At 41.8% G+C, this 13,820-nt stretch overlaps 1 protein-coding gene across 1 annotated transcript in view; it reads left to right on the top strand.

The window, feature by feature from the left end:
• The window catches only part of LOC107980724 (growth/differentiation factor 8), a 21,674-nt gene extending 10,573 nt beyond the window's left edge, over positions 1–11,101 (top strand). Inside the window, exons 2-3 of the mRNA XM_031924876.1 lie at positions 7,618–8,254; positions 8,713–11,101. Coding sequence (XP_031780736.1) covers positions 7,618–8,254; positions 8,713–8,932 — 857 coding nt within the window. The 3' untranslated portion in view covers positions 8,933–11,101. The remainder of the gene's footprint in view (positions 1–7,617; positions 8,255–8,712) is intronic.
• The last annotated feature ends 2,719 nt before the right edge of the window (positions 11,102–13,820 follow it).

Below are 13,820 nucleotides of genomic sequence, written 5' to 3' on the forward strand. Positions count from 1 at the left end.
TTTTTAAACGACACGAGCTTGCGGCGTGTGCGCAAGCTCTCACTGGCGGGGAAAAGTGCAAGCTTTTCTCCGGACAGCTCGTTTACTATCAGTACACACATTACAATTATGCCGCGCGTGGCGAGATAACCCGAGGCGAGAGCTGCACGTGCCTGTATATATTATCGTCGCGCTGTGCGTTCGCGCGTGTCTATCTATATTTTGGGCTGTATATTTCGAACTATTTTGAGTCTCGGAATTTACCAATCGGACTGTTATGCAGTCCGGCTTGTGAAGACGTACTTCGCGACTGGTTTTTTTCCTCGTTCTCTCGATGCAATCGCGTATTATTGTCACCGCTGATATAGTTCCCGGCCGTGTTGTAGCGCACTTTTATCTTACTTTATTGGCCTGTTTGCACGACTTTTAATCAATTCGCATATTGCATACAGCCGAGGTAAATAATGAGCTCGTCGCTCGGCGCTCATTAATCAAATTTACACCATACACTATCCGCTGCGCAAATTTTTCCAATTATATCCCGCCTCTATCTCTCTCTCTCTCTCTCTCTCTCTCTCTCTCTCTCTCTCTCTCTCTCTCTCTCTCTCTCTCTCTCTCCGCGTCTATTATTAACCCCCGCGGTACGTCGCTCGCGCTCTTTATTTCTTCCTTCTTCGCTCGTGACTTTCTCTCTGGTGTTGTGCTATCGCACATATCTCGTATCGCGTCGTTGTGCTCCGATATACGAACGTTATAAGGTCGTTGCTCAAAAGTGCTTATTTCGAAACGAGACTAATTGCGACTGATTGATACGTTGATGCCGCGAGGAAAATAAGGGAATAAGTCGCAACCTTTTCGCGAGAGCAAGGCCGTTTCCCGTATATACCTCCGTGGTTGAAGTTGCACGAATTATTATAACGCGTGCGTTAAATTCTCAGCACTATTCTCGTTCCCTCATTGCGATTCACGGCTAATTACGCTGTATAGACTGTTACGCGCCGATAAAGCGACCAAGCGATACTCGAGAGAATGCTCTGATTGCGCCACTCAAGCTGTATCCTCTGCCGCGTGATTGTTTCCCTCATTCGCGCTAGATGCGCCTACCGATTTGAGCGTTTCAAAACTCCATCGTATAATCGTCGTTCGATTTCGAGACGTGATATAACATAAACGTTCGAATCGTACCATCCGCAGCAGATAAACACAGAGTCGAAAAGAAGAAAACACTTGTACTCGAGCGTCGCGAACAAACGAGCAGTGCGACTGACCTCCGTTCCCTACGACTATATTTATCCCCGAGCTTTAAAGCTCCACGTGCTAAGCGCGGCGTGCAACTATAGCCCGATTGTATCCCGCTGCTACTTCTTTCCACGTGAACTATTTCCAAGTTCAAAATTCGCAAAAATTTGTTTCCCTTTTCTGCAGTCGTCGCGCGAGGTGTAAAAAGTTTACGATGTGTAATGGACGGAGAGGAGACGAGTTGGATAGCGAAAAAGTGTCGACGCGGGCTTGAACCGCGGGGAGCCCGAGATTAACAGGCGGGAGCTCTAATCACTGCGCTAACTTCTAGGATGCATTCGCGGTCGCTATATACATCGTAGTACGGCTCGGCGGACTCTTATCGCTGACTCCTCTCGCTACTCGCGTCGCAGACGTGTGCGTCTCCGCGACGCATATACTGCCTCTTCCGCTCGTTACATTCGCATACTTCGATGTCGCGCGTGCGCACTTGCACACGCTCGAAATAAATAACCATTTTTCAGTCGCCCTTCGTCTGCGCGCTCTTTTTGCCTTTTTACGTCTAGTCTTCGTCTGGCGCGAAATTCGCTATACTCGCCTTTTTCGCCGGAGTAATCTCGGCTTTGACTCTCCTGAAGATATAATTGCAAAGTTACGATGTGTACGAGGGATACTTTTGAGCAGAAAGACTCCTCGCTGTGTGGTGAAGCACTAATGTCTGTCTCGTTACTTATACATCACTCTTACGTTACATCTGCATGTCTCTCGGAAGTGAAGCGCAAAAATAGATCTGCAGGTATCAAGGCTCGCGTTATAATTAGATAATATTATGATCGAGCGTAATAAGCCCTTCCTCGATAAAGCCAGTCGGATCCGTCCACGGGATGAGTAAGGTCTAGGATAAGTCGATGCTTGACATGACGTTTTGACGTTAGCCGTCTTTCCCATCATCGCGAAAACCTAATTTAACGCAACGCTCACACCGCACCCTCGTAAACGAATTTTCACAGTAGTTTAGAACTTGTTAAATCATAATTTCACTTTTGATACCTTACATGATACACTTTCGCGACGCTTTTTTGCTCGAAATAGTAATAAAGAATTATGTAAAAGGAATACTTATGTAGATTGTAACAGTCGATACTGCTTTATACTGAGGTTATTTTATATAGTAGTGTCAAAGCTACGATTTTTTCGATTTCGACGTTCACGCTCTTGACCTCTCACTATTGCCTTGACATTTTTAAATTTTTCAACGAGGCCGCACGTATAACTCATCAATAATACCATTTAGAAACCCCCTTTTGTTATCACTCTATATAGCAGCAGTTTATAAAAGATAGGCTACAAATTAAAGCAAAGTTATTTATTACACGCAATGGCTCAGAAATAATAAAATTCAATCGACGCGCGATTTATACGCTGCACACGAAGAGGAGACAAAAGTTAAACCGGCAAGATCAGCGATCGTCGCTTTGCGACAAAAATCTAAATGGCGCTGATTCATTAGCTAAGTGTACGGTAATGCAGGTAAAAAGGAAATGGAGGTTGAGAAGGAACGAGAAGCGAGCTTCAAGAGAGAGATAGGGGGGAGGCAAGGAGGGTGATATAGAAAAATCCGATCTCGGAATTGATCGGTATCCTCGGCTGGTTTCACAAGGATCATTCTCGGGAATAGCAGCAGCGGAGACATAGAGATGCAGAGAGCGTGCGAGACGTGCAACGCGAAGCCAATCGATCGTGATCGATCCGCGGGAGACTCTTCTCTCGCTGATTGATCGGGAGAAAAAGTCGCTACGCGTCGCGTAACGGTACGGATTTGAGCGTGTCTTACCCTGGATGGAAGCGGTTCTGACCAATGGCCTGAATAGACTACCGCGTGTCGTATCAATTTCTTCTTCTCCTATTTTTTCGGCCTATCCCCTTTGCGGTGGACCTATAATAGCGCACAGGAACACACAAGTTGGATCTCGCCAGACTCCAGGCTCCGGAGCGTGGAAAACTATACTCGCTTATCGATCGCTATCATACTATGCGCGCCACGACCTTTTAATCACCGTGCGCGACTTCCTGGCTAAAAGCTTGTTGCAGTATCGGCCGAGCTGATGCAAACTTAACCGCTTTCTTGTGCAGTTGATGCAAAAGACGCGATGCGTTAACTAAGACGCCAACCCGATACTTGAGTTTTTTTCTCCATACCGAACGTACCTCGATCCTCACCGAATCATTTTGTTGAACTAAATCCGTCATCAACTTCACATCTGCATAGAAAATTATGTGCCTCAATACTATATAGTTACAACAGAAAAGCACTAGTGATCTGAGTGACATCAGATTCCATGATATCACGTTTTTATCACATATAGAAAAATTTCTGTAGAATCTTAAAACTATTTCGATTCTAGCCACAGTTACTGCAGCAGTTACTAAAGTTTTTTTTCTTCTATTTTTTCTATCGTTCAATATTATGATCGAACGATGGCATATTTGTATGAATGATGCTGATAAAAACTTTATGTACAGTGTTGGATGGATATTTCAAAATGTATTCGACTATATAACTTACTAAATTTTGCACAAGAAAAAAAGAAAGCGTGAGGGAAGACGTCGCTACCTTTACCCATATATTTTCCTATATTAATAATGCATATAATTGTTTCCGTCACGAGCCTCATGTGGTCATCAGCGTCATATAAATATGTTATGTCGAACTCGTTAAAAATTATACGTAATAATCGAGCTGTCGTGGCTAGCTGCTTAAAAATGATAAATTCATCGGCAGTAATCATCACGTTTCTCAATAAATATTATTGCAGTTATCAATTATATACATCATGTAAAAACGCATATATGGTACAGCTTAATGCTATTGTTCTCCATACAATCAGGAACCGAAAAAAGCTTATCACTCTTGAGAAATTGCACTGAAGTAGCTTTTCAGTAAAACTGGATCAAAATATTTGAAAAATAACCAACCCGAGCGCATTATGATCGAGCGTATTATCAACTTACGCGATGAACTAGCGTAGCTTCCTCTTGCTTCACTGCATACTAACAAGTATATTTCAAGCACGATTAAGTTTAGGATATAATCGTTACAAATTAGTAATTGATAATCGGAAGATTCTGCGCTTATAATTGCGCAGACGCGTAATGAACGTTTAGCTTTCGTAAGCATCGTTGAACTGAAACGGATATTGAGAATTTGAACACACCACTCGCTGACACTGACCGTTCAGTAAGCGCAGCCGCTCAGTGTTCCAGTTACACCCGCACGTGGTCGTTTTATCATAGATGATCTATTTAGATATCCCTATTGGGAGTTTAAAGTTGCAATGCAATACTAGCGACAGCTTCGGGAATTAAGAAACATGGCGTCAACAAAGTCTCTGTTTACATTGGTGGTATATGGGAGTGCAGTATTTTCAGTCAATTTTTGAATAACAATTATTGTAAATTGTACGTGAACTCATTGAATCAACTTCTAGAGTTGACTATTATCTAGGGCGAAACGTATTTTTGTACTGAATACAGAAAATTTACTAAACAAAGAGTCTGCTGCACTCATTCGTTCCTCAAGGACTGTAATTCCAAAATGCAGAAACTCTGTCATTGAGTTTTTACTCAGTACTCAGCAAAGGAACGATATTTAATAAAAATTGACTTTAAAAAATTTATTTTGTGTATCTGAGCAAGAGTACGAACAGTCCTTTTTTCAACTGCTACTTCTATACGTTATTTTATATCGTTTTCATTTTAGTAACAATATCCCTGTGACCAGATAAGGCTTAGATTTCGAAGAACTTGTTTGTAAAACTAATGAATACAGCTAAATTTTTTCTGGAGCTTTCACGGAGTACCACACATGTTAATCATGCCAGAATTTATAACGTTCTGGCCTTCTATCATGTTTTTTGATACGGTGTAGCCTCACTCTATTCACGCGGAGTGTGTAAGGACACTGACAAGATTTTTTATCCTTAAAATTTTATATTTCTATATTTTTTAATGAAGCTCTGGCCGCCATCTTTGTTAACCTTCAAGCGCGCGAACCGAGCGCGCGAACCAAGTTTAAACTCCCAATAAAAGGCGAAGGAAAAGTGCAAACGAAAATTGATAAAAGTGAGTGTAAAAGGCGCTGTAAAAATAGAATCCTCGAGCTATTCGCGACGATGTAGAATCAGAGAGCGAGTTTCTGCGCGATGACATAACGACGCAGACTAATTGCTTGGCACACACAGAGCGAGCATCTCGGCGTTGAACTCTATGATGATCGGCGCGTCGGTGAGCCGATCCGTATACATATAGTGTAACTTCATATCACCGTGTAGACATTGTATAGGCTTGATTAAAATGCATGAGAGCTAGTCGCGACATTGTTTTCTCGCGTGAACGGGGCAACGCGGTCATCGGATATTATTTGCATCGTTCATTTGCTCAATCCAGTAGCCGTGTGTGCGGTGGCGCCCCGTCGGCTCCAGCTGATTTGCAAATAAGAAATGGTCATAGATACTCGGGCGTGCAAATTAGATTCCAGCTAAATATAGTTCCTAGCGCCAATGCCGCGCTGATCACGATCGCAATAATATAATACACCTGCGGCAATTCAATCTACAGCGCGCGCACAGCATCTTATTATGATGCGGATATATTTTAACGTTTACTTGATCTCTTACCCAGCTTTCTTTCTTTTTTTTCTTAAACTGAGCATACTCTGCCTCTTTGTCTCACTTCTCGTTATTGCATACAAATCCTGGGAATTGTGCGACTGCTTTCCGCATAAGAAAAGCTAGTTGAAGAACGTTTTAAATAAACTGCAGATACTTTCGACATTTGGCATAAACAGTTGCGATTGAAATTTAAGACTCGTAAGTTAAGATACAAACGAGACTTCGCAGTTTCTTCATAAATATACAAGGAAACTTATTGCCATCACACGTGCAGATCGTCGTGGACCGTTCCACGCGCTGCTCATCTAAATACGTTGCTTCACAGTTTATAGATAAGGCTTCTCTCTCATTCTCTTCTTGTCTTGCTCCCGTTTTATGTCTCTTTTTCTGGCCAACTGCTCGCGATGATTTAGGTGCACGTACGCCGCGGAATAGCGTGTCGCATCGACCAACAGAAGCATTTGATTACACATGTGCGCGCCACCCGAGCGTATATCTACTTGTAGTGCTATAGCGATGATTTGCGCTTTAATTCCTTGATTTATCATCAATTTACACGTAAATCTAGAGGACTGTTACTCAACGATCAGAACTATACACGCGAACAGAGAATTTTCTGCAGTTTTTTCAAAACTAAAATAGAATTGAGCAAGCTATACTGGCTTCTTGCATTACACGCGCAGTCTTCGTTCGTTCATATATCAAACTGTGTACACGTTTTATTAGAAATGCTGCTTTTATTTTTAACCGATTTCAAAACTCGTTGATAAATTTATGGATTGCTTTGTGCTTGTCAAAGTTAGTTAGCAACGAACTTTATTTTAAAGCTTGGTAATGTTGAGTATAGTTTTTATTTAACGAACCCATCCACATTAAGGGGGCACACCACCTTTGAAATTAAAATCAAAATTTTTAATTAAAAATTTATAAATACTTATATAAATGAACCAAATTTTTATTACTATTCATAGACATAATTACCTTTATTTTGATGGTTTTAGACCTTCTATATACCTCTATAATACTCTATTTGGTTTAAATTTCATAGAAAACGTTTTATAAGCATATTACTGATTTTTTTATCAATTTTTGATTAATTTTAACATAACTATCATGTAACTTTTTTTCTATGAAATTTAAACCAAATCCCCTCATTCATACCATAACTAATGTACTTTTAAACAATATCCTAGAGTTTGAGCTCATTTGGGCCATTCGTTCCTTTGGAATCTTACGGTAACTGAATTATGGACTCCCTACTATACGTAGGTATTATAGAGGTATATAAAAGGTCTAAAACATTCAAAATAAAGGTAATTATGTCTAAGAATAGTAATAAAAATTTGGTTCATTTATATAAGTATTTATAAATTTTTAATGAAAAATTTTGATTTTAATTTCAAAGGTGGTGTGCTCCCTTAAGTAGACTTTCAAATCAAAAAATACGTCAATTCCTAATTAGAGTTTTTGGTCATCTCAAAGCATTCCATATCGAGCATTTTGTTCAATCTTACTCGAAAAATCTGCTTATTACCAGTAACATAAGCGAGTTGGAAAAATACCCAGCATTTGAATTTTTTGTTCACCCAGCACTAAACCGATGTTCTGTATTAAAAGATGCAAACACACTGTCAAGAATAAAACAATAGAATTGTATTCACGCAGAAAAACAACTATTTTTTGTAGACAACAAACTAATCATTGCCATCGTTTCATTTCTGATTCTCAGATCAGCGGCTAAGGCATTCGAAGGGCAACTTGGACGTGCTGTACTTCAAGTTCTCGGACAAAATAGTCCAGCACAGGGTAACGCGGGCCGAGCTCTCGCTTTGGATCTACGGGACGCAAGAGCAGCAGTCGAGCGATAGCGGCAGTGACGACAGCGATTCGGACTCGCTACTCGGCCCAAGTAACGACTCCGGCGGCGGCACTATCACGATAACGCTACAGCGGATAATGCGTGGCTCGACAGATGCGGGCGGTCCACAGTTGGGGCCGCCTCTGACGACGAAACATCGGCGACCGGTCGGCAGACGCGGCACGTGGGTGACCATAGAGCTGAGGCGCATGGTGGCCGAGTGGTTCAAGCACCCGCGCGACAATCTCGGCGTCGCGGTCAAGATCACGCTGCCGAACGGCCGCAGGCCGGGCAGAAACTTCAGACCTGTGGAGACCAGTCCCGACGCCGAAGACGCGCCGTATCTCGAGGTCCAGACGCAGGAGCTCGACTCCAGGAGGGGCGGCAGGGTCAAGAGGAACGTCGGCCTCAACTGCGACGAGGCTAGTCAGGAGACCAGGTGCTGTCGCTACAAACTCACCGTCGACTTTGAGAAGTTCGGATGGGACTGGATCATCGCGCCGAAAAAGTGAGTACTGCTTTTACTTGAGTTCATCGTCGTTAAAGAGCATAAAAAGCAGCCGTTATAGACATTTGATTAATTTAATTATGTACTTTTTTTTACTATATTGAATAAAATAAAACTTTAAGGAGGTAGTTATAACAATCTCCACGAGCAATTGATTATTCAAAGGTCAACGTTTCGGAGGCCTTATCCTCCCTCTTCAGGGCCACTTATTTGTCAAACAAAATTCATAATTAACAAAGGCACAATATACTGAGTAATGATTAGAAATGTACAGTTTTTTAAAAATTCCTGTACAGTCAGTTTCTAAGAACGTATAAAAGTCAATCTGTAATAAGTGAGTTCGCGTTAAAATAATATACAAATGATAAAATAATGCACTTTTTTTGTTTGTACCCGAAGAAGGATACGTAGATTTTGCAAAAATTCTAAAGAGTCAATTTCTCGCTCGATGTTCATAGGTACGACGCGAATTACTGCTCAGGAGACTGTCCAATGGCGTTTCTTCCAGCCTACCCAAACACACACATAGTGAGCTTGGCGGAGCCGCCGAACAACACGGGGCCCTGTTGTGCCCCGCGGAAGCTCTCGGAGATCACGATGCTGTACTTCGACAACGAGTACCAGATCGTCTTCTCGCGGCTGCCCGGCATGGTCGTCGAGCGCTGCGGCTGCTCATAGTCCCATAGCGAGGATGACGAAGATGCAGCAGCCGACGACGTCGACGAGCAGACTGGCGGAGAACCGCGAAAAAACTCCTCTTCTCCTTTCTCGAGATCCTGTGCCGGCTCGTGTGGAGAGCGCGCGAGTGCGGGGGTCAGATTGATAAGACGAGTACGCGTGAATTTGGCCGACTGGTAAGAAGCCTCTCGGCGCCGCCCGCTACCGATGTCGTTTCTTCTGCCGAACATTCGTTTTCTTCATCGATAGACTGAAGTGCCTTGGTGGATGCAATTAAGCGTCGCGTTGCCGCGCGATCCACGTTGTCTCGGAATGAATTCGAGAGACGAGGCACACATTACAAGGAAGAGAGCGCGCGTGATTTCGAGCAAAAGGATGAGAAAAAAGACGGCGGTGATCCATTGCAAGGCGGATAGTTCCTAGTGTCACGGTATTATTTTAAGGTACCATCGCGTTTGCCGATATAGCCGGGAATAGAACCATGAACTTACTAAACACGTACTCATTGAATACGAGCAAACTTTTTTAGCGAACTTTTGCACCGACAGCACCATTTTATACGATTCACACGAGAGCTGTAATGTTTGTCACGTTCGTGCGGAATTATCATAGCTTATTCACACGCGGTACACCTTCATCGGTCGGTTAATTTTATTCTTAATTTCTCGCTGCTTATATTGTCAAGTATTTTACTCCCTTCATTGATATCGCTCCGTTTTTAGAAAAATTGCTGCTGCCGTCGATGGAAACGCGATGGTCTAAGGATCTCGGTGTACAGTTAATTCGTTATTTCGTTTTCCTTTCTTTTTTTTTCTATGTTTTTTTTCTATATAAGTAGTAATGGAATGTGTGCGATGTACGAATGCGCGTAGAAGCGAGTGCGAACACGAGTTTATATAAGGAAATTTCACATATTTGTGATGTGTACATAAATGAAATGAAAAAAAATAATAATAATACAAGCGTAATTTTAATATTAATATTGATAATTATTGTTTTACTATACGGATCTAAAATATAAATGAAATGATACGAAACGGGGTGCAGTATAGTGTGTAACAGGAGAGCGAAGACAAAATAAAAATTGTTAAAACGACGGATCCCGAGATCGCGTAATTCTCGAGGATCACCCACACACACACACACATACACACACACATCCACTCTTTGGCACGGATTCTCGTAATAAGTTAATTTCTAGGTACGTTGCATGTAAGCTGTATAGATACGGAGCTAGGCGTTCGGTCGCCTCTTTCAATCGTCACCATAACACCTCCACCATCACGCGCACAACTATACTTATACCCACCTCAACTCACATGCTAACTCACACACACTGCACGAACCTGTAGTATCACTTTGAAAATTATAATTCGCTTAGCGTCGAAATTGCGCGTAAATATGCACAAAAAACAGCCAGTGTGTATGCAAGCAAACGCGAAAGGAAGGTGGATAGGATACAAACACGCTGATGCCATATGCACCCAATCGCGCGAGCATATTTTATACCTTACTCCTTCATCTTCTAGATGCATTTATACATTATATATATATATATATATATATATATATATATATATACCCTCTATCATCGACTCAGGGCTCCTCGTGGCAGTAACTTAAGCGATATATAGTAAGTAAGCGATTTGTCGATATGATTAAGCGCGAGACGGCGAGACGATGATTAATTTATGCTTCACACTACACATACACACTCACACACGTGCACTTACACGCGAACACACGCGCACTTATACGTTGTACGAACGATAGATCTTTAAGAAGAAGCGAATCCCATTCTGTCCCAGTCATTCTCTCCCCCCTCCTCTGTCTATCCTACCCGTCTTTTCCTCTTTGAACCTTTTTTATTTGCTCCAGAGATATGCGACTCGTCACCAATCTACTTTTTCGCGCTACTATCGCTCATTAAGGCCTCGCTAGACGTAGACTTTTTATTTTCATTGAGAGTATCGCTAATCCTCGACGAGGCGCATCTTGAATTTTTACCTTTGTCAGTGTATAAAATAATGGCTAAGATTAATCGAATTGTGTATTTCAGTATCAAAACGAAACAACAAATCTACTTATATGTATAATGTGTACTTCTCTTGAATAGAGGCAATAGATAGAATATTTATTCAAATTAATAAATGGTTTTTCGACACATAATCCTATGCAGTATTTTTCTCCCACCAACATAATATAAAGCGCGAATACTATATGCGTTTACATTGCACCATGACACACAATGTTGCACACGCGCGACTTTGTAACTTATTTCTTCGTTTTTTTTCTTCAATTTTTCTCGAGAGATGACGTTATTTTGCATTTACGAGTTCGCGATGTCGTGTGTAAACGTTGCTTTTTGCCAGAGCTAATAAAAATTTCCTACGACTTTGTTTTTTTTAACGCTTGTTTTTCCGGATTTCAATTACAGTCTTATACGAGCTAGACAACGTCGATTTGCGACTAAAGTTTCTTACAAATGTGTTATGTCATTTTTTCTCTTTTTGTATATGCGAATGTGCAAAAATATATTTTACCGACACAGGTATACATATAAACTCGGACGTAAGTGTAGCAGTGCAATAAAAACAATGCATTAGTTAGACATTGTTTTTTGCTGTATACGAATGTTAGTTTCAATCTCGGTCACACCTACGTATGACAACTTTGATATTACAAACTATGAAAACTTTTTCGAAGAAGGATGAAACATCATTTTTTACAACATCAATAAGGCAAGAAGATTACATTCACTATCTTAATCTCTTTAATCATTACATACTACCGCTTAATATCAGATTGACGAAAAGTATATTTTTAAAAGAGTATTACGAAGCTTTTGTCTGTGAATAATTTTTTTCTCTAATTCTAAAATTTTATTTTTTTTTTTAATTTTGAATTAGAATTTGAAATTCTAACTAGCCTTCGACTTGAATTTCAAACTTCATTATACTTAGTTTGTCGCTAAGTATTAGTGACAAAAGAGACAAACCCTTCGGGGCAAAAATTAACTTGTCATATGAATGTTTTGTGAAAGCACTGAGTTGTGGAAACTCTCCGTGTCTCTGCGGCAGGTGAAAATATGTGTCGCATACAGACACTTTTTCATTTCTCTTATGACAATATCAGAGCTGAGTCTAGATGTACCGGTGTGCTGCCAAACACCAATGCTCAAACTGCCTTGTTTGGCCTGCTACTTCGACCATTCATGCTATAACTGCTTGCCCTGAACGATTCGCACGTTTATCAGACTTAGAAAGCACAGAGTGCAAAGTGATATTATCCATTTAAACGCGAGTGATATAAATGAAAAAGCACGCGGACGCCGTATATATGAAAAGCGCCGTCTATCCCAAGCGATAAGATCAATTGGATTTTCCTTATGTAATTCGAAGTCGCAGCCGCGAAACATACAATGTAATCTGAAACATTTTCGCGCAATATAGAAAAAAGACGGCGTATTTTTTGCAAAATATTTATGCTTCCGACATGATAAATGTATCGTCACGCGAAGCTGATTAAAAATTCTGAAAAAAAGAGGAAAATATGAAATCTTGTTTGCATGCGTGGCGCAGCAAAATTATTGCATTACTCAATTCGCCCGTGTAAAATGTTTCAAGTAGTTTATTGACGCTCGCTGTTGCGGTCCTTCCTGCTCTTTTCGTTCCCTCCCGAGCTCGGCGCAAAAGGCCTCAATGTCGGCGGCGTAAGAATGGTTCATTCACATGCAGGAGCATATCACAAGCAGTTAAACTGCACGTGCAGGCACAATTGCCTTCTTCTTCATCTCGTTCGTGGCAATGACCATTGGAGCTTTGGGGTACACTGCCTCCCGGCAGATTATACATATTGCCACTCAACGGGACACGCAAATCTTTGCGGGCCCTGTACGATACGCACCGGACGAGGCAGCTCACACTGCGCCGCTTGTATGTATCTGCACTACTGACCGGATTCGCAATTGACCGCACTCTCTCTCTCTCTCTTTCTCTCTCTCTCTCTCTCTCTCTCTCTCTCTCTCTCTCTCTCTTGCTATCTTGGCTAATGATGAAACTGGCATTCCTCTCTGCAGCGACACTTTGAATACGTTAACCCCATGACGTCAAAAATATACATCATACGATGCGCGGTACACACACACGGCGTTAGCCTTGATTTTGATTTGTCACCTACTTCAGTCATTCAATATTTCAATTTGCGCGCTGCAGCTCGAAAACGCCGCATTTTCAAGGAACTATAACTATATACAATCTACAGGGTTAACGCGGAACGTTTATGCGTGTATAACATATTCCAAACTTTATTGGCGACAGGTGATTTAAGAAAAGGCTTTGTCCAATCTAGCGGAGGCGACCTCAAAGGATTCGAGGAAGGCCGTTCTCTCTCTCTCCCACTCTTGCTGAGTATCCGGCCTACCCTATTCTTCTTCTTCTTTTTCTTCTTCTTTCTCTTTCTCGAGCGTATAATGAGAAAATCGGCGTACATCTTTATGAATTTCGGCAGGGCTTCGCCCCCGTGAGATAGAAAGCAAATTTTTCGGCTTCTCGTGCGCGCGCGCGCGCGTGCATTGCAATTATCGGCTCCTGCCTTTTGCTTCGAGCTATTATTTTTAACTAGAAGGCGCGAGAAGGACGGAGCAGCAGCACACGAGGAAAGAGAAAGAGCTGATGAGGGAGTGAGCTCGTCGTCCTGCTCGAGTTTTCGAATATAATCGCCAGTCCCGCACATAGTGTCTTGACATAATCATCATCATCCGCAGGTTCTCGTAGTCCTTTCGGGCTATCCGTGTGGTGTTAGCAGTCGGTGACTTTAAGCCTCGTTTTACGATCGATTCAACGATCCTCGTAAGCACCAAGAGCACGGCCATTACCCGAATTTGCAT

The sequence above is a fragment of the Nasonia vitripennis genome, chromosome 2 (genome assembly GCF_009193385.2).
Source record: "Nasonia vitripennis strain AsymCx chromosome 2, Nvit_psr_1.1, whole genome shotgun sequence".
In the NCBI taxonomy this organism is placed as follows: Eukaryota; Metazoa; Arthropoda; class Insecta; order Hymenoptera; family Pteromalidae; genus Nasonia; species Nasonia vitripennis.